Genomic DNA, 27,288 nt, shown 5'->3' on the forward strand with positions numbered 1-27,288 from the left:
CTGTCCAGGCCACATTGTTGACATGGTTGAGTGTGGTCACCGAGCACCGCAAGGCGCACACGTACACACACACCGACACACACAGTCACAAGCACAGGCACTTTAATTGTGCAGTAATTACAGAACACATACCACGGCAGGCAAGTGGGAGAGTGGAGAGCAGCAGCCCTGACTGATGGAGAGCATTCCTGTGTTGTTTGGATTGGTCCTCTCTCTCTCCCTATCTCTCTCTCTCTCTCTCTCTCTCTACTCTGTATCCCTGTTGGCGTCCCAGGTTTCAAAGGAGAAGATGACAACTCAAGCATGCTCTTCCAGATGTAAATAAATCTGTTCAGTAATAAAACCGCATTTGTGCCCATGTGCATGTGTTTGCCAGCCATGAGCCTGTTACCCTACCAACACTCTGAGCTCAAAGTGGTACAAACTAAGTCTAAGCAGATCTGCAACTACTACTACAACTTTTCCAACCTTTACACCCCACCGCATGTGATTGCTCTCTCCCCAAATTCAACATGAGTTATAGCAAAACAGTCCAGCTGGGACTTTTTGCCACATAAATCAGAGGCAGACTCCGCTTGGCTTCATCGCAGCCAGACTTGTGCTGCAGTTCCTTAAGAAGAAAACATGTTTTGAACCGTTCATTGGCAGTAATAACATCACACTGCTTTGGATGCATGATGTGTTTTTCGTTAAATAAAAATGTACAGCTGTTGGAAAGCCATTTATGTCAGCTAAAAAAGCGGTTAATCACTATTCTGCAAATACACTGCTGAGTCAACCAAGTTTGAGCTCATTGAACCACTGCTATATCCCTGGTGTTAAGTGATGTCTGACCAGTCGACCAGGTCAGTAACATCTATTACGCACAGATTAGTTCGGGTTCTCTTTTAGACCATGATGACTATGGTACTGAAACAGCTGTAAAAACAGATGACACTGTATCTGATGACTATCCTACCTGAGACAGAATCAGGAGGTGAGTAAAGAAAGAGTAACACTTGACCAAACTTGTGGAGGCACTGCACCAGACCACTGCAAACAAATGAGAACACACACTGCTTAACCTGAAGCTACAAACAGCGTCAACGGCATCCAACTATCTGTCATTAAGATCTTATTAAAGGCATGAGGGTTGAGTAGTTTTACCCACAAAAATCCTCAAAGCTCTACATCAATAATGATACCAGGGATTCCCCCGAGATCAAAAGAGCTGTCAGGATCATTTGCAGTGGTTTCAATTTAGAGTGTTGCTGTTAAGGGGTTGAGATGCTGTTTCACTGGCTGTTTCCTGCAAAAGACTGGAAAGATTAAATGAGTTCAAAAGAAAAGTTGTGGCTATTAAAGACCTATTTAAAAAAAGTTATACAGAGGACTTGTCTGAATGCTCACAGCAGGGTCTCCTAACACCAGGTGGAATCCCTCTCCACACAGCTCCAGAGTTCCTGCTCAGCCTCCTAGGATCACATGGGAGTTGTGGAATTCACTCGGGAATGCTGTCAAACATTCGGTGGGCCCTCTCTAACCCAGGGGCTCCAGGATGATGTCACTGGGAAAGCTTAGCAGCTCTCGTGCTTAGCAAGAAACCATGGCGGCATAATGGCTTTATGGCCTCTGGAAACACTTGACAAGAAAGGAAGTTTAAAGGAACTGCAAGACACTTTTCACGGAACATTATCCTGATAGTGTTTAGCGGTTCCCTTTTAAAGGCTTTTGGCTCCAAACATGCATGTTTAAATGTTGAGTCGAGACCTGAAATGCGCTGAAAGCCATCAACATGTGGCATATGGAAGCAAATTCCACAAGTTTCCTTAAATGAGGACCTGTTGGTCGCATTGGTTGACAGTAATGACAAAAACTGATGTTTCATAATGTACAGCATTCATTCAGTTTATTCCACTGGATCTGCCCATAGTGCATGTCATCTTTCTTTTCCTGCCAAGCTTGAATCTTTATCCGTATGATAACAGAGTTAGGTTTGTGAACTTCATGCAATTTGAAGATTCACACTTGGAGGGATATGTGCTGACCCAACATTTGTGAATGTGTGCATTCAAAAACCCTCACTGACTCGCTCTTGGTCAGTAGATAGCGACACATATCAGGTGTCAGGGAGAGCTGAGGAGCAGTAAAGAAAGAGGAGCAGGGCTGGGTGAACGAGCTCTCTTCCTGTTTATCCACAAGGAGATCCTTGCGGTGCCTGAGAGATAAGATAATCCTGCTGCCATGGATGTGCATGTGTGTGTGCGTGTGTGCATACACAAACCCTCCTTGACCTCAGTCCTAACCAGAGGACCATTATTCAAGACTACATTTATCATTTTCCAGCCGTAAGAACGCATCATGCATTGCACTTCAGTTGCGGTCAGTGTGCATAGTCTAAACAAAGTTCTGCATGACTGGAGATTTTATTACGGCTCTGCCTGATGTGTGCTGTTGTTTTATGTAACCTCTGTTGTGAACTGTGGAGAATGCATGACGTGCTGCCAAATAAAATTACTCTCTGATACAGAGCTGCTCACATCTGCTCGTGCCTCCATGATGTCTTCAGACTGATGCATGACTGTACATGTAGCTGAGATTTTTCGCATGGTGCACATAACTTGTGCAAAGAGCAGCCTGCCACTGCTTCGACACTTCCCGGTGTGCAGCATTAGACAGACCAGGCTTTTAAGGAGACATTAGATTCACCACTTTTTTTGCATTAAGTACTGCAATATGTGTTTTCATGGTGGAAACACAAGAATGTTGGGGAAATTAGATCTGTCTTGCACCTGCACCATGAGATGTAATATATAAATACCTCCTCCAGTAGCAATATAAAGGCTTTGAGTGATAGATTTAAAAGCCAGATTCACTATAAATGTTTATTCAAGACTTAGAATGTTTTTAATGGTGATTGGAGAAAATAGAATTTGCCATCCTGGGCAATATGAGCGTTGTTTCTGACAGAATAAAACCAGAAACTTTTCTGTGCTTGTATGGGTAGGCTATGTATTTCAAGTTTGCAATAAGCTTATCACATATGGTATATATATCCTTTAAACTGGGGTGTAATTCTTTATCTCACAAGGTAAGGTAAATACTTCTATTTTACCAAGCTTTATGACTGAATCCATGCGCCTGCTGCAAGACATGAGTTGTGCCAGTTTGTTTGTGCAGCAGTCTGGGTCTTTCTCCACAGACTGAATGATTCAAAACCTCCAGCATCAGGGATTGTGTCCTCTGAAGGGAGACTAGGCTGCATTCCTGTTCTAATATCATTAGCTAAACATGCTTCTTATCAGGTTTCTTATCATTGGTGCCAAGTAGGCCTGAAAGAATGCTCTCCCTCTGTTTCTCTTTGTTTGTTTCTCTCTTTCTCCTTCTCTTTTTTTCTTTGACCCAGTGAGAATAAGAGGTCAAGTGTAGGTGGTCTGTTAACACCTGCACATTATGCTCTGTGTCTTTGAGAGAGAGAGAGAGGGAGAGAGAGAGAGAGAGAGAGAGAGAGAGAGAGAGAGGCTCCCTCCCCTCCGTCCCTCTCCAGCTCCACTTCCAGCTGTTGCCACATTCTTCCACACGTCGCCATTGGCTGGGGCCGCCGGCTTGTTGAGTTTGTGTACGTTTGGAGTGAGTGTTCGTGTATGCGCGTGTGTGCGTAAACGCAACAGCGGATTCAGAGTATCTTCCAGACGCCCAGGTTGCGCATGCAGCACAGGGGATGTGCTGGCTGTCAAGAAAGAGACTGTAATCTGAACAGAGGGAGAAGTGACAGAATATTTCCGGGACTTTGTTCAGGCGACTAAGTAGTGGATCTCTGCGCTGCTGCGTCTTTTTCTGCACAATGACAGAAGTGGCTTCAATACTGGTAAGGGCTTTTTTTTAAAGGCGTAAATTGACGAAATTCACATGTTTTCGTGAGTTTAAATGAGTGCTTCTCAGTTAGGAAGTTTATTGAAAGTCTCCCACGGTGTTTCAACAGCCACTGGTGTTTAATCCGCAGCTCAGGGAGTTCTTTGTCGTGTTAAACTAAATCTCATCCGACTTTAATTCCAGATTTTTGTTGTCAGCAAATTAATTACAGGCACAGTTTTGTTTGTTTCTGGGCTACGGATTAAAACCCCCGTTATAGAGATAAAAGCGTAATACAGTCTAAGTGATTCAGCTGAAGTCTACCCAAAGACACTTGACTGCTGGTGACCTGGACTCTAATATTGGAATATAATACACTTTTAAATTCCATTGTCTTGTATTATTCTATTTATTATACCTTTGCCCACAAAGCCAAACACTATTACCAACTCACCCATATAAACATTATGGGTACAGCAGTCAAAACCAGTTATTCCGTTAACCCAACACAGTGGTGGAATGTAACTAAGTACATTTACTCAAGCATTGTAATTTGAGGTAGCTGTAGGCCTGCTTTACTTGAGTATTTCCATTTGAAACCACTTACTCATTCTCCACTGCAGTTCAGATGGAAATTTTGTGCTATTTACTTCACTACATTTGTCTTACAGCTTTAGTTGCTACTTCAGATTACAATTTTTCATGCTCTTCCTGTCCAGCAACAGCCATGTCTCCCCAAAGGTGGTCATTTTTCATTTGAACATTTGTTTAAAGTATTCCTATATGGGTTATGGAAATCCTCCTACTTCTTAGGATAAACATACTATTTCAAACCCTTCCTGGATTAGATGGGAATGCATTGTCACGAGGCTGAAAACAGTTCAGTTTTCTTAATTTTTTGTGAAAAGTGGACTTTGTGAATATTGATATCTAAATTATGACTTCTGAGTCCACAGAGGGAAGTCATCAAGGTCAGGATATTCAGGCTAGGTGGTTTTGTTTCCCAGAAATTTAAGACGGCTATCCTTTGGCAAGTGAGACAAATTTCCAATTTACATAACTCAAGAGGACCCAGATGTTTTTGCAGCACTGTGACAGAAATGTTTTTTCGTGTTCTTGAAGTGTTATTTTCACAGACATGGACTGTATCTGTGGGCCTTGACATATCTGTGATATGAGTGCATCAGTCTGGCACAAGCTGGTGCACCTAAATTATTCCATGACTCAGATGAGGAATCTACACTTGTTGTATGAGTTCATCAAAGCACAACACGTTGCTTTCCACCTAATGCAGCCAATCATGTGGCCTCAACCTATAAATTTAAGAAACCAAGAAACCTCAGAAATTTTAGTCTCACCACCTCCCACCTCTTTAAAGTCTCAGATCTCTATGAATCAAGAGTGAATTACGAGAATTAGGAGTAGTATAAGAGTGTCTGTGGTATGTGAGTGTGTGTAGAAGTGTGGCATTAAGACACGGGCCAGTGTTTTTCAATTGATCTGACATTTTATTGCCTTTAATTTCCCAGTGAGGAAATAATATACAGTTCAACACTTGTGAAGTTGGAGTTGTGCAGTTGGTCCTGTCAGTTACGTTGAGTTACGTTGTGGATTTGTCTTTGGTGGGTCCAACTCCAGCACTTCATCCAGCTCGCAGTGAATGTGTGTATTTCATAGCTTTACAGGAGTACCTTGCCACAGAGAATTTATACAAATTCAAAATAGGTACAAGTTTAAATCTCCACATGCGGTTTAATTACAGCAATACTGCCAGCAGAATGCTAAGCTAATGTTAAAACCATCATAGCTGTCAAGTTGGCTCTGTCCATGATGAGGAAACCAGGAGGATGTAACTGCTCTGTCACAAGGATTCAACATACCAACACTGTTACTAGCTGTCAGACTTGTCCCGGGTTTCGGCTGTATGTGCACACACAGAATCCAGATACAACGTAGATCAGGTAAAAGAAGAAGATGTTTGGAGTGCATAGAAGTCTGTCTGACTCTCCAGAGTGGACTGCAGCAGTTGCAGTCAGATAGCTAAAAATGCACTACACAGACATTTGGACACGTGTAATGTTTATATAAGCTAAATACTTGGATTGTCAGTGCAGTATAGGATCATATTTTGTTCGGAGGCCAATGGTGCAACTTGGGGAAACTTTTTTTTTGATTCACCATTAATCTCTTTTCCTTCATCTCTGGATTCTTTAGTCTGCGTTTTAATCCAGTGCCTTGTCTTTGTCTCCCAGTCTCCCCCACACACTCAGTGAGTCTCTCTTGTTATCTCAAAGGACATCTTTTTGCCCTTCTTTTCTCTATCCAGCAGTCACAGTTTAGTTCACCCTGTGAGCTATGCTAATATGGGTAATATGTCCCTCTAACAATTTACTGTCCCTCCCTGTCTCTCTATCATATCCGGCCCCTCAGAAACCCAAACATCAGTTGATCCCCTTCATATGGCAGTGAAGGTACTGGGCTTTTCCAAAGACACACCTACCCTCAACAGAAATTCAAGATAGATTTCCTCCAGGTTTGAGTCAGCTGCAACAACAATAGACTTTCTTTCCTGTGAGGATCTTGCGTTTTGGTCAAAACGGGAATCGGACTGTGAGAGAGTTAGAGTTCGAGAACAATGCTGGTGGATGTTTGTTGTGTTTTTGCAGAGGTTCAAGGTCGAGCTGCTTTAATCAGCCTGCAGAGATTTCAACAAAACAGACACACATGCACAGGGACACACATACACCCTCAAAGACACAAGCACCCACACATGATGAAGTAAATGGAAGAGTTTCTTCTATGGACCAGTGTCAGAAGAACAGCATTTTATGTCCAAAGGGATAACCTGTATGTGCATGTGTGTGATGTGTAGGAATGTTGACATCTATAGTGTATGTGCATGCACAAGACATATCTTCTAATTAAATTTCTGTTGAAGACATTACTGCACACAAAGCATAGAGTGTAGTGAAGAAAAAGGAGGAAGATAACCCCATTTAGCCCCATGAGTTGCTCTATAAGAGGCACAGAGAGAGAGGGACTCCATATTAAACAGCATCTGTGATACAATGCTGGCTTTGTCAGGTGGGAGGAGGAGAGGGTAATGCAGGAATGTAAGGGGAGGGGATGTTAGTGAGAGACAGGGGGATGGAGAAAGAGAGATAAAGACAGAAAAAGAGGCAAAGACACAGCATTAAACACTTAAAGAGCTAATGAAAGGCATTGAGCACGTGACAGAAGAAACCAGGTTGGCAGTTTTTAAGCAAATAAGATACAAGTAATTTAATCAAAAATAAATGGACAGGCAGGAAGAAGAAGACTTATCTTGGCTTCATATAAATGAAAGGAAAGAAAGGGAAAGGAGATCCTGTGATGAACAAGTGATTCCATTTAGTCACATTTTGAAGAGCATTGTCTTCACCGTCTGGGAAACGGGATGACTGATTAATCGAGGAGCTGACATGAACAAGCATGCATGCAAGCACAAAAGCACCAAATCTGCACACTCATGTGGTGCTCTGCTGTCTTTGCGAAAGCATCCGTTGTGCGTGAAAAACATTTGTTCCTGCAGCAAGTCTACAAGCAGCTTAAAAGTCACCTTGGCAGCAGCTAGACGTACCATCACTCCCACTCCCATTTCCATTTGTTGGTTAACTGTATACGCCCAGCTCATAGCCATCATCTCGTGGAGCTTAATGGTTTGAAACACCCTTTACCCTAAGGCCAGTGTTAGCTGCCTCAATGAAGCAATCACATGGCGACCACTCAATATCAGCATTAGCAGTACCACAATGCTGATTATTTTGTCTGTTGAATGTAGTCTTCTGTCCCCTCTGCTTAGACATCATGCTTGGTGTCTGCACACTTACCTTAATAACCATGCTCAGCTAACTACTCCAATATAGCGACAATATATTGAGTAATATTTCAAGAATTGCACCTGAGAGGATTCGGTATGCACCTTCAGACGGTTGTAGGCCGAGAATGTTAAATGTCCTATCTTTATTTTAATCTGGTAAACTGCCATATTGACGATTTAACCCGAGCTTTGTCGCATAAAAACAGACACATGTAAGTGTCTTAACTGTCCCAACCGGTGCGCTTAAAAAAAAATCTGTTCCGAATCAGTGACATTAAAAACAATTGGATTGTCTTGAGATGCAGTTATGAGGCTGCAGACTGTAACAGAAACAATAATGAAAGAGAGAGAAAGACAAAACAGATGTAGAGGAAATACAAAAAGAGAAGGGACTCAGCAGAGGATGAGGAAAACAAAGGGACGAAATGAAACAGTCCGAGAATGCAGGATGCATCCCTCTGCTTTCATGAGTCCTCTCTCAATCTTCCATTCTCTCTTTTCCCTTCACCCCATATTTCTCTCCTCTTCTCTCTATCTCCCCCTCTGTCTCCAGATGCAGAGCAAATTTTGGGGAGACTCAGCTGTTCTACAGATGGGATCAAAAGGAGATTGTGTGTGTGTGCGTGCACTTGTGTCCTTGTGATTTTATAATGCTGTATTACTGACATTGTTTTAACTGGTCTTCAGTTCAGGCTAGTTCAGGTTTAGGACACCAGATTTAGGATTAAAGTTAGTAGTCTATTAAAAGTAGGTCAGGACTGTGCCTTTAGGATATTTTCCCATTGGTCAACTTTCCCATAAAAGGAAAAATTTACCTTTGAAAACGCTCCCAGTCTTTCATATCATTCCATTCCAGGAATAAGTTTGTGATGAAAAGTTGAAGTTTACTTGCCCTGTTTCCCTCAGCTTGCCTCATGTGTTACTCACCTGATCACCTATATTTCCTAGAATGCCAATTTCCCAGACTTCATTGTCACAGGAAATGTCCTGTTGAAGCTGTTTTAAACTGACTGAACCCGTTTACTGGGGTCATTTTCTCGTAAGCATGCATGCAGACTTCTTTCCGCAGCCAGGGAAATAACTGCGAAGGTCCTCACAAGTACATCATACAATTTATGTATTTAGAAGTTTCTCTAAACCTGCCTAGACCTTCCAGAAATCTCATACTTAAGCTCTCTTGTCCAGATGCTGTGATAGCATCAGTTTTGGTGATTGGAGATTGTATAGACCCCTCAGGATACCATGTGAAATCTGAAAATCTAGAAGGGGGGGTTGACACACCTCACTGCTTTGCTTAAACTAGAGCACAACAAGGCCAAAGACTTGTCTTGACCTGCCCAGAATGGCGCACACCTGGCGAAGAAGAAGGGGGTATATGGGCAAAAAAAGAGCAACAGAGAGACAATGAGGAGGAACAATGAAGTCAATAAAAGAGACACTATGTTCATATGTGGAAGAAGGGAGAGTCAAGGAGGTGAGTAAGGACATAGGGAGGTAAAGCCGCAAAACAGCCCCCCTCAGCTTTGACATTTGACTTTGACCTGCATTTTTCTTCCAGTCTCTATAGCACCTATGCATTTGTCCAGCTGATGTTGCCATCATACACCGTGTGTTTGCTTTGTCTACACGAGTGAGGGAAAGAAATCAGTGGAATGTGGGGCCTCATATCTTCATGTGATAACAAAAAGAGCTGATGTGTGACTTTATTTGTAGATGTTTTTGTATGCATAGGGGTTACAGGGGCAGATGAAAGGTGAAGAATAGCAAGTGTGTGTGTGTGTGTGTGTGTGTGTGTGTGTGTGTGTGTGTGTGTGTGTGTGTGTGTGTGTGTGTGTGTGTGAGTGTGTTGTAAGGCAATAAGGGTGTCAAAGCAGCAAAGTGACCTCAGAGAGGAAATTGTTGCTGAATTAGAGGAAATGGTATGGAGCTGCATGGCTTTGATTTGTGCTTCCTCTGCTGGTGATTGGAAAAAAGTAAGAAAAAGAGGAAGAGTGGGATTATAAAGGCAGAAAGACGGGAAATTAGAAGTGAAGAAAAAAAGAGAGGAAGAGAGAGTTGGAAAACACAGTTGAAGAAGCACAAGAGAGCACTTCAGAGACAGGAAGGAAAAAAGTATTGAAAAGGAATAAGATGGTGTAGACTATGAGGTGGATAATGTGTAGTTTTACAGGATTATTACAGGATATCATGGAGGAAGGGGAGGAGGATAACAAGGAGAGAGAAGAGGAAGAGAGGAAGGAGGTGACAGACGGTGAAAAAGGAAATGTGGTCGGGGTGGTTTCCCATATACTGTAATCATCTCTGCTTTGGTGAGAAGCGTTTCACTCATCCATCTGGGTGTTTGTGCCTTTTAAATGATGTGAATGCACACATAAACAGAAGCGAGGCTGTTTTCCTGTATTGAATTGTAGGGTACGGCAGGGATGTCCTTGGCGCTGGATCTGAGTATGTTTACTCAAACGCGCACACACACAGACATCTTTGAGGCATTTTTGATTTTGTTTCTTTTTATCTCGCTCTGTTTTCATTCTTCTTAATAGTTTGTCATTCTCTTCCTTTTATGCCAGTCTAATCCTGCCCCGCTATGTTTTCTCTTGGCTTCCTACTTATTCCCACCCTTTAAACATTTTAACTTTTTTTTTTTTTCTTGGATTCCACTATCATCTAATACAAAAAAAGAATAGTCAATACACTGAAGCCCCACCAGTAGCCCTTTGAGACTTAAATGTTTATTATAACCAAGGGTGCACTGGACGAAACAAACACTACACGACTGTGCTATTGTGAGGTTAGTCCTGGTTTGAGGTTTGAGGTTTGAATTTCATCAACATTTGCATAAATAAGTTTCAATTTTCTCCCTATAGTGACGCTAGAAGAGGGGTCAGGGGGCTACTAATATATTAGCGACCATCATCTGGGTACCATGAATGCCCTGGACCAAACTGTTGGACATACAGGTCACGCAACTTATGGACATCGCTATCATTAGGCTCTGCTGCCAGTTGGCTGAAAAACACACACAGACTCACACACACAGTTGTATTTCCATTACATAGAGTTACATTCATTTCCCGGGCTCTTACCCGAGCCATAACCACTACTTACCTAATCCTAACCTTAACCCAAATCTTCACGCTAAATTATAATGATTTACACTGTGGAGACTTGCATTTTGTCCTCATAAGGAAGGCGAGTCCCCACAATGTAACTGTACAGATTTACGTCCCCACAACATGAGTAATACATGTCCACACACACACTCAAACACTCAAAGTACTTGTGAGGACCCACACTGACATAATGTATAATCCTAACCCTAACCTAAACCTACATGTAATTCAAACCAAGTCTTAACTGTCAAACAGCCCTTTGAAGTTGTGAGGACCGGCTAAAATGTCCTCACTTTCCAAAATATCCCCACTCTGTTGCTTAAAAACTTCTCACTATGTAGTAAGTACAAGTGTGTGCGCGCGCACACACACACACACACACACACACAGTGAAGCTGGTTTGCAGCGGGAGGAGCTGGTAGAAATGTTCCACGAAAACAGAGTTCCCACGACTTGTTGGTTATGGTCTGCCATCATACTGCCTGGTGCTTTGAAAGAGAGAGTGTGAGTGTGTGTGTGCATGTATGTGTGTGCATGTGTGTGCGTGTGTGCGTGTGTGTGTGTGTGTGTGTGTGTGTGTGTGTGTGTGTATTTTTTCCTCCCAAGTGGTATTTTCCCCATGGAACACTTTCACAGAGAAAGTTCCTCTCATGTGGCAGCAGCTGGGCATGTGATGCACAGTTGTTTTTTTCTGTGTGTGTGTGTGTGTGTGTGTGTGTGTGTGTGTGTGTGTGTGTGTGTGTGTCTGTGTGTGTCTGTGTGTGTGTGTGTGTGTGTGTGTGTAATTGAGTTTGATTATACGTCTATACATATGAGCATTGTGTGCAGATGTGTACAACTTTTTTCTCCCTACTCTTGTCATTATGTTTGCCTACAAGTACAGAATATGTGTGTGCCTTGATGTATGTCTACCCTCCCACTTTCAGCACAGGCAGTTAGCATGTTTATAACCTTTATTTAATCAGATAAATCCCATTGAGATTAAGATCTCATAAGAATTATTTTATTCGTGGTATCAGTCAGATGAGTTTCCATTTCTCCATCTTAACTGCAGGACTCTGAGATGATGTTCCAACCAGAGTCAGATCAGATGTCTCCAGTTGAACCCAAGGTGAGAGAACACACACACACCTACTCCCACATACATACACCCCTTTATTTAATAAGGAGCAGACCAGAGCAATAAAAAAAAATATTTATAATGCTACAGAATGCTCAACTTTTAGAATTTTACAAGTATGAAGAATATATCAGTGATAAATAGATTTCCGCTCTGAATGATGCTTGTAGTCTCCGCCGCTGGACCTGATCGACACAGGGAAGGGACTGAAGGTCCAGACAGCCACGCCTCATCTGGTGAGCCTGGGCAGCGGGAGGCTGAGTGTGGCAATCACCCTGCTGCCACTGAAAGAAGGTAACACACACACACACATACACACACACAGCACAGAAACACATGCTCCATGGGCTAGGATTACTAGGCCATTTAGCAGCTATTCATCTCCCCCTCCCTTGCCAATGCCCAGATCATGGAGTTTTTAAATGGATGTCATTTTTCATAAGTCGTGTAAAGCTGTCACCTGTGGTGAAAGCAGACCTTTACAGTGTCCTCCCTTCCCTCCTCATCCCTCCCTCATTCCTTTGTTTCCCTGCCTTTCCGCGCTCTACTTCTCCCCTCTTTTTTGCCACCCATTCCTTAATTTCCGTGGTTACTGGAGAGAAAGGGGGAGTGTGATGGGGGAAAGCGATACTCTATGCTGGGTCGCAGTAAAGTTGAGACAAAGAGTCGACACTACTTCCTCCCATGGGGCTCTTTTGGACTGAAAACTCATGTACATCCACATCCCTGGTTTTTTATTTTCATTTTCACTGAGGATGAAAATTATTCTTGGTTAATACAGGCCAACACTCCACCAACGCAAAACATTTATAAAACAGACTCACACAACATGGTTTCATGACACTGACTGCTACAACTGAGAGAAAGCACCCATTCCATTCAGCTGAAATACATACTGCTCCTTGGAGAAGTGGTTTTCATATCAGTTCAAGCTGTTTTTTCATTCAACAAATCGCATCCTGCAAATATTGACAGGAAAGATGTACTGTATGTGTGAGCACACACAGACACACACACACACATTCATGAGATCAGCAAGCCACAGACGCCGTATGTTAATTATTATTCCAGTTAGTGTGCCAAACACATGATAAGAGATGGGAGCAAAGAAAGAGATGTACAACATGATAGAGCAAGACACATGCTTTCACAACTGATTAAAATTCAGTAGCCTGCAGATAGGACATGGAATATATACAAACTGACTGACATTAGATTGAAAGCATTGAAAGTTGGTAAGTGTCTGTCCCTATAAGGAAAACACTGGCAACTCTCACACACACTTGTAGAGTTAACATGTCCTGTGTGGATCACAAAGCTCTCATTATGCAGAGAGACAGACACTTCTTGTTTCGCCTCTTCTCAGCCATGAGAATGGTGCTGTGAAAAATTGCGCTAGTGTTTAAATGGATGGATTTATTCACTTTTTAATTCAGCCTGCAGTCAGTATGACAAACTATTAACTGTAGTAAACCATACATCCACATGGATGCAGATGAACGGGTTGATTTCTCCTTTGAGGCTAAGCGTGATTTCAGCCACAACAACACGTGTCACAGTATTTGGACTGATGTGGATCTTGACTGTATTAGTAAAATCAGCATTGCAACATTTCATATTTTAAATTATTAGTTTTCTTTGCATAACCTCTTCCACATAATTTTCCACACTTTCACAATCTCCCAGCTTGGTGTGCCCTTCCATGAGGAATGTCAACAATGTGAACGCGCCATTTTAGGAGAACTGAGGGTCTATTTGTCTCCAAAATGTGAAGACTGAGGATGAATAACCAGTTAAAAGTCACAATATTGAAGTGGCCTTTTTAAAGTGTGGATCTCAGACCACCCATATGGTTCAAGAAGACATATAAAATAATTCTATGTTTTCTATGCTTTGTATTTTACTGATGATCGCTTTTATTGTTTGACGTTCCAGGGGTGACCCGCATAGGCCGAGAAGATGCTCCAATTCCTCAAGATATCACCATCCAGGGGCCTGGCATCGAGGCAGAGCACTGTCTCATCATCAATGAAGGTTGATGTCAGTTCACTTTGTATGAAATGAATTCATAATATTGGCAAGCCTGCCTGTGAATATTCTCATTCATCCAGGTCATTGTAAGCTTCAGGGCATTCAATCGATCGCAACTGGACTTTGTCACTCTGAATTAAAAGCTGGCAAGTGTGTCTTAGAATTGCTGCCCAGTTTGCATCTTTGCTTATCTAAGTGTGCATCGGCCAATAACCCAGAAAGGCTTGCGTTATTTTTGTTAAAAACTGCTAAATCTACTGAAAACAAACTATTTGTTGTGTTTTGAAGCTATTAAAATCGAAACTCCAACAAAATCAGTTAGAATTCCCATATTATATGGCTACAATTTTTAATTTGCTTCAATAAAAATAATGTTTCAACACGAATATGGGATCAAGTGAACTATCAAAATGGATATCTTTCAGTTCATTGTCAGTGTATTGTGTGAATCAAAGAATATCTTTGATGACACAGAGAAAAACCGAGTGATTGATTGCCATCTCGAGGCTGTTTTTGTTCCTGTGTGGTACAGCCTATGTAATTACTAGGCTAAGAATTCAGACCAAACCCTTGTAGTGAGGACAGAAATAGCATGGCTTTTTGTGCATGTTATGATTAAAATGGGGAGTGTAGTAGAGAGAGTGTAGTTGTAGTGTAGTTTGAAGAGTTATCTTTCAACGAGGAAATACTAGCAATTAAATTTTTGCAGTAGTGAATACCTTGGACTGAATGTATACTTATCCCTTATTTCCTCATCACTACCTATAACACAGGAGGGGTGGTGACCCTGGACCCCTGTGGTCACCTCTGCAGTCTGGATGGAGTACAGGTCACTGTGCCCACGCCACTCACACAGGGTAAGACGCACACACGGTATACTGTCCTCAGGTGTGTCACTTGGCAGCACACAGCAAGCCAACACAAGTATTGAAATATTGCCATCTGCTGGTCAATAAAAGAGGTGGCCTGAAAGTTGACTTGATGGCATGGAGTGAACATACTTTCAGTATTTCATAACTCCTGTGGTGTGTGTGTGAAAGAGAGAGAGTTTTTAGTTTGTGGTTTGGTTAACTTGCATTCCTTTCAGTATGTGTACAAGTCATAAGGGTACAGTTAACATTGTGCTGACGTTTTGCATGGAAACGGCAGGGTGCACGGTATGTTTGTGTGTGTGTATTTTCACATAAATGTACGGGCCTCTGTGTGTGAACATTCCCACTTGTTTGTGTGTGTGTTTTGAATGATGTAATGTGTATGTGTGTACCTCTGGTTTGGTTTAATTCGTAGTGGTTTGGAACAGCTAGCTGCTAGTGAATCACAGCTTCCAGCAACTGCAGAGGATACACCACTCACCGGACTGTGTCATAGCAGACTGCAGAAAACTGACACACAAAGTAGCCTCCCATTCTCTTATCTTGATGTCTACCCCTGCCCACGTGCCTGTGTCTGTTTTTTGTCTGCCAGTATTTTTGTTTTGTTATCAGTTTTTCTCTACTCTGTCCTGTCACCCCTCTCCCAAAATCCCTTTTCCAGTCGCAGAGCTCTCCACGTTTCACTGTTTTTGCCTTATGTAACAATTTCCACTCAGTTTTCCTTGCCTTTCCTCCCCTTCTCTTATTTTACTCTGGCCTTTCCTTCTCTGTGTGTCCATCCATTCTGTGGATGCTTTTCTTCTTCTCATTGTGCCCTGTGTGGCCTGGCCATTTTAAGTTAAATATTGACAGGCCTATTTATCTCCCCGCTGTGCCTGCCTGATTCAAATATTGACAACGTTTTGGTGTGTCTACACACGGGACGCCAGGGCATTGTGAAGTAGCAGGGGTGGAAGAAAGGGCTGAAAGGGAAAAAGGGGTTAAAAAAAAGTCAAAAGGACACAGTTTGGAAAATTATGGAGGGAGCGAAAGAGAGAGGACATCTTTGAGGAATATTCAATGGCCTCAGAAGCTCTGGGTTGAGTTAGTCTAACCACACACACAAATACACACTGACACACGTACACACTGTGGGGCAGTCTGGAGATGATTAGCTATGTTTAGGAAGTGATCTGTTCTGTATTTGGGACTTCTGAGCTTGACCTGGAATCACATCAACGTCACTCCTAGCTCAGCAGAACATCTGGAAGTCACTTGTTGAATGCTAATATGTTCATGCAACATAATAACAACAACGATGACAATGTAAATCACTGTGCAGGAATAACAACAATGCCAAGGAAGCAGTATTAAGACTGCAGGGTTATTTCTTCTTTCTGATGCCTATAAAAACAATAATGGGCATAACATCTATTTGCACTTCATTTCACATTTTAATGGAGTCCTGGGTATAAAACTCAATGTTCCAGCATTCACACCAGTCTGAAGCAAATCTGGCTGCAGAACAAAGAACACAGCTGCTCTTATAACCACTCTTTCTCTCTCACTTACACAATCTGCACACATGATAAAATACAGGGCAGCTGTCAATCGGATCATGCTGCGTGCAGATAACAAGCATCTACAAGAAAAGGATTAGAGATTATTTTTATTTGCTTTTCAGTGATGTCTGTCCTTTCCAATTCTTCCACTTTGTCTCCAGCCAGTCAGTCTGTGCAACAAGCCCTCAAATCTGCTCCTTCTCTGTTGTTTCAGACATCAAATTGATTGCTTCTTAAACAAATCAGTTAGCTGTTTAAATAGAATAAAATCACCAGTTTTGCAAGGTTTTTAAGTCAGTGTCTATTGTCCAGCTGGATTGGGGTTAAACTGCTCCAAGGTATTTCAGAGAAAAGACAAGGAAAGTAGGTAGGTAGACAAAGAAAAGCTGAGGGGGCGTCTACCAAATACCTCACTGTCTAATAGCCCTTGAACCTACCAACTGCAGATAGGGGTGATTATTTTATATGCGGTTACTTTGCAAATACTTTTTAATTACTTGCGCATTTTTCTCTTTCCATTGGTCGTTTGATGTTCATTAGTGTTATTGTACTTCTTGAGAGTAATTATCATCGTTTGCTTTCTTAAATCTTGATTCTCGCGCTCCCCTTTTTTTTCCGAAATTTGGTACAGTCCCGGACTCAGACTTGTGGATGGTAAATCAGGCAACTTTCTTCCACACAGAGTGAAGAGGAGAGAGGAGGCGACTTACTGAGGAGGGAAGCAAACAACAACACAGGGACCGGCAGGAGTATATATTTATGTGTAATAATTGTTTGGTTCCACCTGTCTAGGATAAGTTCTTGTCATGATAATTAGTCAGACATCAAGAGGAAGAAAAATAGTTTGTCTTGTCGTGATACGTGCTCACTGAATGGGACTGAAAAGGTTTGTAACTGATTTCTGTTAGCTCTTCTAACAAAAGTGGCGTTACATTTAGTCAGTTTTAACTGACGAACTTCTTTTTTACTTAACTATACCGTTTGTGAAATGCTTCGTATTCATTCGCTCCTGTTTTTTCCTGAATGAAATTTATTGTATTTACTTATAACACTTTACATCTGTTGTATTTTCTCCGGAGATAATTTTAGCATGCTATCTAGCTAGCTGTTTAGTTATCTATCTATCTAAGTACTTTGTGTATGTGCTAATCTCTGCATGATGTGCGTGTGTTTGATAAGGTCTTTTCCTTCTCTGATGCTCATGATAGCAGAGTCACCCTCAAACCTCCGTGTGTTTTTCATGAACACACAGTTCCTCACATGATCGTTGAACAGGTTGGGCAATGGATGGATTTGTTTATTTGAGGCTTTGTCTTATTCGACATGTAAATAAGCAGCCAGGGTAAAGGCTTTGCTGAACAGTAGATATTATTGATTTTTTTGGTTCAAAAGTCTTCCTGTTTAGCTGCAATGTAAGCCATCAGAAATATTAATTAAGTACCATCTGTCTATATGTCAATGGAAATACTAAGGCGCTTGGCTGAAATCACTGAACTGTTTTTTATCTTTGCTTTGTTAATAGTAGAAATACAGCCCCAACTTCCTTATTATTTCAGCAGGAGAGCAGGTGTGAATCAGTGCCACTCAGTCTAATCCAAGCTACTGGGTGGTGAAAGTTACGTTTCTGTCTTGCAGCCAAATGTTGGAGGCGTTCCATCACAACCTGTTTGTTTTAGCTTATTGCCTGCACCTTTTGATGTAAATAACCTTGGTGTGCATGCCTCGGGGTCATGAGTTTGCCGGCAAGTTCACAGACTGGTGTGAGTGCATGTGGCAAAAAGAACTAGCCCATGGCTATGAGGACAGGCGCAGTGGTCAGGATACCTGACACCTGGAAACAGAACCTGCTTCATTGTCTTGCATGGCATTGTGTTCACAATGGTGCCTGCCTCTAGCACATTTGGGCTTTTTCTTTTAACCAGTCTTATATTATAAACTGGATAAATAAGGAATATGTTATTTGTTATCAGCTTTTGTTGTATCGTGTTTACCTTTCTTTATTTTCTTTCTGATAGATTACAGGTTATTAATAGTTTGTACCTGTGGTGGTCCCCAGGACTGCAGCCTTTGTTTGGGTGAAGTAGGGTGGGCGTCAGTGGATTGATGCTTTGTGGATGAGATTTGAGATAGAGCAGAGGGAAAATATCTACCGAGCCTCTGGTGAGGAGCCAGATTATGCATATGTTTGTATGATTGTGTTTGTGCGTGTGAGAGAGAGAGAGAGAGAGAGAGAGAGAGAGAGAGAGAGAGAGAAATGTGAATGAGTGACTAATCTCCACCGACTCCCCTGAGAAGGGCCAGTCTATTTTTTTATGATGTTACTGCTCGACCCTTGTGCCCCAGAGAGGGTTAATTTGTGGTTTTGAGGCCAATATACACTCCCACTGGGACTTGTGTGTGTGTGTGCATCTTTTCATGAATGAGCGAATTCAGCTTTAGTTCAGCGCAAGGCCGATTGGTCGGATCATAGCAACATTGTGAGGGCAAGCAGTTTTCCAAATAATTTAGACATTTTGAAAAAACAAACGGGAGATCTTTTATCTAACACATTTGGAAACTTTGGGTTTGTGATGACTTTGCATGTCAAACCTGACCGATGAGCAGGTAAGAGACTTTCATCAACATGGGATCATTGTAATTGGTTTATTTTTCATTCTAACCTAACGGTCTCAATTTGGCAATTCCTCCACTTATGCTAACCAAATAGAGAAACAGTTTTGAGTTTCCCCTTCCATAACATTGTGGTAAGAGCGTAGTTTGGTTCGCTCAGATCTACATGGGAACAGAAATTGGCTCCAGACACGATACAGCGCCTACATCTGTGCCCTCAAAGACTCTGAGGTCTGACTTTGTAGATCACAAACTTTAAATTATCCTATAAATGTATATACAGACTAATTTCCCATCTTGTTGTTGTTGGAGAGGGTCTGTCCGTGTGCGTGCATGTGTGGGGGGCACATGCTTCGACATGGGAGGCAAACTCAATTTGCTGGTAAATAGGTAAACACATGAACAAGATTAAATGTTTTTTGTGTGTATGTGTGCGTCGGGGGCAGTGGGCGTGTGTTTGTGCGCTAGTTATTTAGGAGAGCAGACTTAAATTTAGTTTGTGCAAGCAGTTAAGATTAGACTTCATTTTTTTTGTTTAGATGTGGAGGATGCTGTCTGTTCCCTTGTGCTTGTGTCACAGATGGTGTTTAGGAACAAGGGTTGTGAAAAGGTTAGGTCATTTCTTCACAGCCACAGTAAATAAAGATGGAGTTGAATCACTGGTTTAAATATTTGCTGGAGATGGAAAGTAGGAGAGGATTAGCTTGTAGTTATTTGTTAGCTGAAGGAGCCCTGAGAGGAAATTAGAAAGAGGGGAGGGATGGGGGGCTGTTAACAAATCAGGGCGACACGCTTTACCCTCCACTTTAAAGGTAGCACATGGTGAGGCTGTTGAGGGTAGGAAATTAGATGTTTACAAGAGCTGACTGCTGGCAAAGTGTGTGTGTGTTTGTGTGTGTTTGCTATTGTGCTAAATACTGAGAGTTACTGTGAGTCATTATGCAGACACTGTTAGAAGACTTGCTCCCACACACACAGATACAGAGTGTACACAACATTTTGAAGACACACACACACATTACTCATGTCTGGCAATGAGAAACACATATCATTAGATCTTGCTCACACTGGCCTTCATGGTGACCGGTGTGTGTGTGTGTGTGTGTGTGTGTGTGTGTGTGTGTGTGTGTGTGTGTGTGTGTGTGTGTGTGTGTGTGTGTGTGTGTGTGTGTGTGTGTGTGTGTGTGTGTGTGTGTGTGTGTGTGTGTGTGTGTGTGTGTGTGTGTGTGTGTGTGTGTTCTCTCCCTCTATGCATAAGACCTTTTGATCTCTCTGTCATGATGCCACTGCTTCACAGTTTGCGCCCAAACCTGCAAGATTGTGTTTACATGAGTATGTATTTGAGATGTTCAAAGTCCAGCTGTGTAGACTAAACATTTCTTACTCTGTTTTTGTCTGTGTGTGGCATTAGCTCCACCTCACAACTGCACTCCGGTCTCCCCCTGTGCTGAGAAATTACAGCTTTGAAGGCAAGAAAGAAAAAAGTGCTCTCTAGTCACTGTAAGGCAATGTCTAGACAGATATGACCTCTTTTAGCTAAACCATAATCTCCAATTTGGCTATTAGCACAACCTTTCTGTGCAGAGGTTTGTGAAACTGCACCAGGTGGAGAGTGAGAAAGAAAAGGGAAGCGAATGAGAGAAGGGAAAAGAAAGAAAAACAATTTTGACATTTTTCCATTCAGCCTTTTCCATTCGCCCTCTCGCTATCCCCCCTCTTGCCTCAGTGGTTGTGTCTGACTTCAGGTCCAAGGAATCTGATGTAACTGTAATGGAGCTATTAAGGAGGTGCTTTTTTAGCCTTTTACACACATGCTAACATTGTGAGGGTTTACTGTAATGCTTATCTGGACCTTTTGCCCTCAGGGATGGAGGTTGAAGGGATCTTAGAGAGATCACGTGTGCTTGTCAGAAGACAGACCAATGAAAGGAGATTTTGTTTTTCAGTCACTCTTCTTGTGATTTTCTGTCCTCCGCTCACTCCTCAAAATGTGCGTCAGTGTAGTGTTTTCATTTCTTTTCCTGCATCAGATGACCTCTGTATTTGTGTGTGTGTGTGTGTGTGTGTGTGTGTGTGTGTGTGTGTGTGTGTGTGTGTGTGTGTGTGTGTGTGTGTGTGTGTGTGTGTGTGTGTGTGTGTGTGTCAGCAGCACTTCTGTCTCTCTCTCTCTTCCCTTCTGAGGTATTTGGACAGCTGTGGCTGGCTGTGTGTATTACAGAGGTTGTGACCCTGACATCTTGTTTAATACCTGGCCTTCTCAGCTTAATTGATGGCCAGAGCAAACACTGTGGTCTGGAATGGTCTGGCTGTGCACAAGCTTGTGCAAGTATGTGTCCGGCTGTGAATAAATATCCCAGGCTCATTCTAATTTGAAGCTGTGCTTATGACTTCCTCACACATTGTGTAATATATTCCTAATACATTATGTATGCCACCGTGGTCTAGTTGCTTTTGTGCTCTGCAAGATTCTGTGGTTTGTGCCACACTGACACAAATGACAAGAGTCACGGGCTTAAGTGGAGATTATTCTCTTTATGCAACACTCATGCATTGTAGATCACTCATCCTCTGTCGCAGTAAATGTGAGTTGTATCTCTAAATTTACCTTGTGTGTCTGTGTGCCTTCTCTGCAGGTTATTCCCTGTGTCTGGGTAAGTCCTATTTCTTCCGATTCAACCATCCTGAGGAGGCCAGCAGAATGAAGAGCATGCTTCCACAAAAGAGCCCTGTGTCCGCTTTAGCCTACAACACAGGTACACACACACACACACACACACACACACACACACACACACACACACACACACACACACACACACACACACACACACACACACACACACACACACACACACACACACACACACACACACACAGTAGGTCTGGCAAACCCCTTCCTTAACCTCTGAACTGCACTTGATCCCTGTCCTTTTTTCTTTGTCCCTCCTCTCTGCCTTTGCTCTGCCACATCACTATATCCTCTTCCAAGCCTCCCTCCTCTGTCTGCATTTCACCTATTCTCTGCCTATAGGTCTTCATCATTCTATTCTCCTGATGTAACATCTGTCCCCACAAAAATATTCGCTCCTCTCCCCTGGTGGGAATCTCACAGTTAAGTTCCAGGTAGATATGAGCCAGACAGGTGGTTGAGATTTCAGTCTTGAGTGTGTGTCAGAAAGACTGAAGGGTAGGGTGGGGTCAGGTATTTCTTTTAGCCCTCTCGTGTGTCTTTCCTAAACATACGTTCTCACTGTCACACACATGCTTAAAGTTAAATTCAAAGCATATTGGAATGTTTTTGTCATCTGGTGCCCCTCCTATTGCTGTAGTGAGACAGCTGGACTGTGCTGTCTCCTTAGTGATTGATCGGGCTGTGAGCAAGGTTGTGTGTGTGTGTGTGTGTGTGTGTGTGTGTGTGTCATAATCAGTGGAATCCTTGCTCTTTAAACTCCCAAGCATAAGGAATGCACTCCCATCTCCCCCAGCTTCTCTGATGTTTTCATAGAAATGACTTCCATCTCTCTCACACACACACATCGAACACACTCTCTATAACAGGCAGCCAAAATCTTTACAGTTATCCTCCAGATTGCCAAGACTCACACTCTGACATGTGCACCTAAAGGGAAGCCTCCCACACAAAGCAAAATGAGCAGGGCATAGAAGAGAATAGTCAGAGCTGATGCACGCCAGGCCTCCAGTATAAATCTGCCCATGTATGGACACAAACACCCTGCATGTGGGTGTCTGTGTGTGTGTGTGTGTTTCTGGATCTTATGATGTCTTTAATTTTCTGCCCCATTTCTCTCCACCATTTAAGGTTTGACATTTTTTCACACAGGCTTATATTCAGCTATGACGCGCACTGTTAGCTACTCTAGTTTCTTTTACAGTATCTCTCAACTAAGCAGTAGAAGTTTAATATTCTCATTTAGGCTTAAATTCTTGACGTAGACTCGACATATGTACACAAACGTGTCCGTTTCGTGTGTTTCTCTCGGTCGTCAGTTGTAGGAAAGCCTTTGAGTGTGTGTGTGCGTGTCTGTGTGGGCATATGTGACAGTTAAACACTGGGTGGTCTAAGCTTGAACACTGTAATAGCTTCTTTTCCACATAAAGCCACAGATGGAAAAAAAACTGGGCAGTTTCACATGTATTACTCTCTCCTAAGTGTTTCTACCTGTGTCTTTGATAATATTTACGGACTTTTTAAATTTAATTTTATTTATTTTTTGGTGTAGGAAGACCTCTGTACAGAAAATTGGAACTCGTGCTATTAATCAAAAATACTTGTGTCAACCTCAGCAATATTTCACCAAGTACAAAATAGCTTCTGGCTCATTTGTCTTACCAAGATTTAGCAGGAAGGAAGTAAAAACCGACTCTGTCAAGGTTTTGGAAAAAAGACCCCCTCACTGCTGAAACTGCTTTAAATGAAAGGCTTTAGGAAGGGCGGTGGGCCTCTTGAGGGTATTCCAGAACATTTTGTGGTATTTTTCCTTTCCAAAAATCCTACGCCGAGCAACTGAAGTCGAGTTAGAGTTAAAGTGTTTCTGTTGGATCTAATGGGTGGTTTTGTGCAAGAGTGTATTTGCATGCAGTGTGTGTGCGTGTGCGTGTGTGTGTGTTGAAGCCTGTTTCGGGTGACTCATTGCCAGTTGTGAATTGTTTGGGTTGGGTTTGTCCAGCCAAAGACCCCATCTATGAATAGTCGCAGCTTCAGGTACACACAAAACCTCCCTCTCCCTCTTTCTGTCTTCTGCCAACCTTTAATGCCTCTTTACCCCTCCCTTTTTTCCTTTTTTCCCTTCTTCTTTTCCTGTTACTGATCTTTTTACACAGTTTTCCTACAAGCTGAACAGAGAGAAAATGTAATGTCCGTCCATCTTTTTATACATCTGCATTGCTTATCCCAGTCATACCGCTTTTCTATTGTTTTGTGTCTCATCATCATATTCTTTGCTTTCCTGTTAATATCTCCTTGTTTCTCTTTCCCACAATTGTTCACCTGTGTTTGTTCATCTACACTTCATTATCCATTTAATTTCTTTACCATTTTATCTCTCTCCCACCTCCAGACTACTTGAAGTTTAGCAGTGATTATAGCCATGCAGTGGTGGGCGGCACCAGCAGTGCTAGGGGTATGCGATCAGCCTCCGAGCTCCGGGACTTGATGGACACCCTGCAGCGCAAGAAGATTGCCCTGGAGAACAGCCTGAGAGCTAACGGGAATGCTAACCCCTCCTACTTCAGTGTGACACAGGTCAGCCATCATTTCATCTGCGTTGTGCTCTAACAGGGCTCGTAGAGTCTCTCTGGTTAGACTGGATGTTTACCTTGGGCTTAATTATTATTTACATGACCAAACATGGCTAACCAGGGCTTACCCATTATCCCTGGCTACTGCAGTGTTCAACTGGCAGCCCAATGTTTACTCATCACTCTTGTTCTTGTCACAAAGCTTTAGTGGAAGACTGCTTATATATTTAAGCCTCAGCATTATCTACTCTGTATATCTCTTTTTCTACCTCTATCATATTTTACATGCATTAGATATTAGGATGGGGCTGCACGGTGGCGCAGCAGGTAGTGTGCGTGCCTCACAGCAACAAGGTTGCCGGTTCGATTCCCGGGTCGGGCCTGTCTGTTTGAAGCTTGCATGTTCTTCCCGTGCATGCGTGGGTTCTCTCCGGGCACTCCAGCTTCCTCCCACAGACCAAAAACATGCTCATTAGGTTAATTGGTGACTGTAAAATTGCCCCTATGCACCCCTGCAACCCCGAAAGGGATACGCGGTTTCGAAAATGGATGGATGGATGGATAGATATTAGGATGGCATCGTTAAATATTTCCAATTGTAATCTATTTTTTCTGTTCTGTGTCTCAGTCTCCTCCAACCACTCCTATCACGAGTCCTGCCACATCCTCATCAGCCTATCAGGAACAGGCCAGACGTTTCTATGGCTTAGATCATCCGCCCATGTCTTTGAAATCTGCTCCCCCTCTTTCCCCTGGAAGACGATCCGACCCTTCCTCTTCTCTGTCTTCCCGCACCTCTATCGGTCGCAACCAGGACAGTTTTGGAGATAGCCGCCGGCTGCACAACCCGGGCTCCTCTACGTTATTGTCCACATGGAATGGTGGAGGCTCCTCCATTTCTGTTGATGGTGGCAATAGCTTCCTCCTCTCTCTTCCTCCCTCATCCTCCTCATCCCGCACTCCATCAGCAGGAGGTGCGACCAGCATGCCATCAAGCCCCCGTCTTGGCCGCCGTAGCTATGGCAACCAAGAGCCATTGCCCAGCAATCGAACCAGGAAATACTCTGCAGGCTCGCTTAGTGGGATGATGGGAGGTGGGCACAGCCGCTCGCTACCACGCCTCTGCCCCTCTCCATCTCCCCGTGACAACAACAGTGCCCTGACTTTGTCAACACTGCCCCCAAGGCGATCTGAGGGGGGCTGCAAATTTAGCAAAGACCATTACAACAACAGCCAGAATGCCAGCCCTGACCTCAACCACAACTCAAGTAACTCCAGCCAGCTCTCCTCCAGCAGGAGTCAAATCCAGAGCTCTACTCAGGGAGACGGTGTCGTGTCTATCTCACTTTCCACCCCTAAGAACTTTCCTTCCACCACCCCTTCCATCCCTTCCACAAACGCCCCACCTGATGTGACCATCCCGTCCAGGGCGGGGGGCTCCTCTTCTCCTCGTGTGGCCAAAAAACTCAGCCTGACCTCGACTAGCTCTGTGGGCTCCATCAGCTCCACAGGTTCCAGCCCTCCAGAAATGGAGCGGCTGGCCAGCCGTGGAGTCTCCACAGGAGTGGAGCTGTATTTGGGTGAGAGGGAGAGGCGAGGGGTCGGCCTAGAGCTCGCTGGTGCCCCAGGGCCTGGACTTGGAGAGAGGAGGTCTTCCTTTGGAAAGGCAGGCCTGGAACCTGGGATGGGGCTGGGTGAAAGGAGGCAGTCATTTGGAAAGGCAGGAGTGACCCCACCAGGGGGTTTCAGGGAAAGAAGGGGGAGTATCAGCTCACTGAGTGGGAAGGAGGAACTGACCGACTACCACCACCGCCAAAAAGAGGAGAGACTCCGTGAGCAGGAGGTGGAGAGACTGGTGAGTTTGTGCTTGCACATGTGGGTTCCTTTGTTTAAAAAGAGGACATCAATTTTCCGTCTTGCCCCCAGCATCTGCTAACCTAAATTATGGCAACATATTTCATTCGGGTCAAGTAACTCTCTATAGATGCGTAGCTATAACCTGTGACGCACAAGAAATGAAATGATCGTAAGAATGCCTTCCTTCACACTAACCTTCTCTTCGTCCTCTCAAACACACTCTCCCAAGGAGCTTAACACACACACAGAAAATGAGGTTCACCATTACACAGATGCCTCTGGCAGTTAGCCCATACTGACAGGACTATTCTTAACCCTGCACTTGGATTGTGCGTGTTAGTGTATGTGCAGTGTGTGTTTATGTTAGTCATCTGGAGGTTGGCCCAGTGTGGTTCGGACCGCTGAAGAGCCACAGAACACATCAGACAGATGTGGGTTAGAGAAACCCAAGAAGATTAGAGAGCAGAGTTAGAGTGTAGCAGGTGGATAAACACACAGATGCTCAGCATATAATGACAAGTGGAATCATAATCCCACCATCCTTCTCTCTTTATTTTTCTCCCTCTTGCACACAGCCATATTCTGCATAGTGAACTGGTGGTGTAACTCTGAGAAATAGTTTTCTGGATGATGTGCAAACCAAACAGTTTCACAAGCTTCACAGTGGCTTTCAGTAAGCCTCCAGATATTTTGGATTCTAGTTGCTTTGCAAGATGGAACATTGTGGACCTGCCTCTTCTGCTCTGATCAGTGAGCCAGTTTTCACTTTGCCCAATATCAACATGGAATATTTATGTAACCCAGGGTTGCATTTGATGTGATTTTAATCACAAGCACTTCTTTTAAGTTTATGTTCAATCAAACAGTGATTTGAGTGTATATAATTAATTTTCAAACTTATTATTATTTTTTAATATGTGTTGAATCGCAGGTAATAAAAAGATGAACTGGTCTTAGCAAGCCACAATAGGATCGCTGAGTCCTCAGCCCAAGCTCAGGGAAGCCTTGTCTTAACTTTGCCTGCCCTCTAGTGGTAGTACAGAAAAACTGCATTCTATCAATGCAAAGTTGTTAATGAGGTGTGTGTAAAAGAACAGCTATTTAGGCATGTTAACAGCAATAAAAGGAAGAGAAACACAAAAACAATAGCTAACGAGATTACCTATTGTGTCTTTTGGATTTATATCTTTGGTGCATT

General features: G+C 43.0%; 1 protein-coding gene across 5 annotated transcripts in view; it reads left to right on the forward strand.

The window, feature by feature from the left end:
- The first annotated feature begins 3,658 nt into the window (after positions 1-3,658).
- The window catches only part of phldb2b (pleckstrin homology-like domain, family B, member 2b), a 39,906-nt gene continuing 16,276 nt past the window's right edge, over positions 3,659-27,288 (forward strand). For 2 of the 5 annotated variants that reach the window (XM_070985690.1, XM_070985691.1), the window contains exons 1-8: positions 3,659-3,847; positions 11,855-11,911; positions 12,091-12,214; positions 13,856-13,954; positions 14,725-14,808; positions 21,608-21,727; positions 24,053-24,237; positions 24,862-26,088. In XM_070985690.1, coding sequence (XP_070841791.1) covers positions 3,824-3,847; positions 11,855-11,911; positions 12,091-12,214; positions 13,856-13,954; positions 14,725-14,808; positions 21,608-21,727; positions 24,053-24,237; positions 24,862-26,088 — 1,920 coding nt within the window. In that variant the 5' untranslated portion in view covers positions 3,659-3,823. Of the gene's footprint in view, positions 3,848-11,854; positions 11,912-12,090; positions 12,215-13,855; positions 13,955-14,724; positions 14,809-17,035; positions 17,251-21,607; positions 21,728-24,052; positions 24,238-24,861; positions 26,089-27,288 lie in introns of those variants that run through there. The other 3 variants (XM_070985692.1, XM_070985694.1, XM_070985693.1) reach the window with 2 other exon arrangements.

The sequence above is a fragment of the Chaetodon trifascialis genome, chromosome 18 (assembly GCF_039877785.1).
Source record: "Chaetodon trifascialis isolate fChaTrf1 chromosome 18, fChaTrf1.hap1, whole genome shotgun sequence".
In the NCBI taxonomy this organism is placed as follows: domain Eukaryota; kingdom Metazoa; phylum Chordata; class Actinopteri; order Chaetodontiformes; family Chaetodontidae; genus Chaetodon; species Chaetodon trifascialis.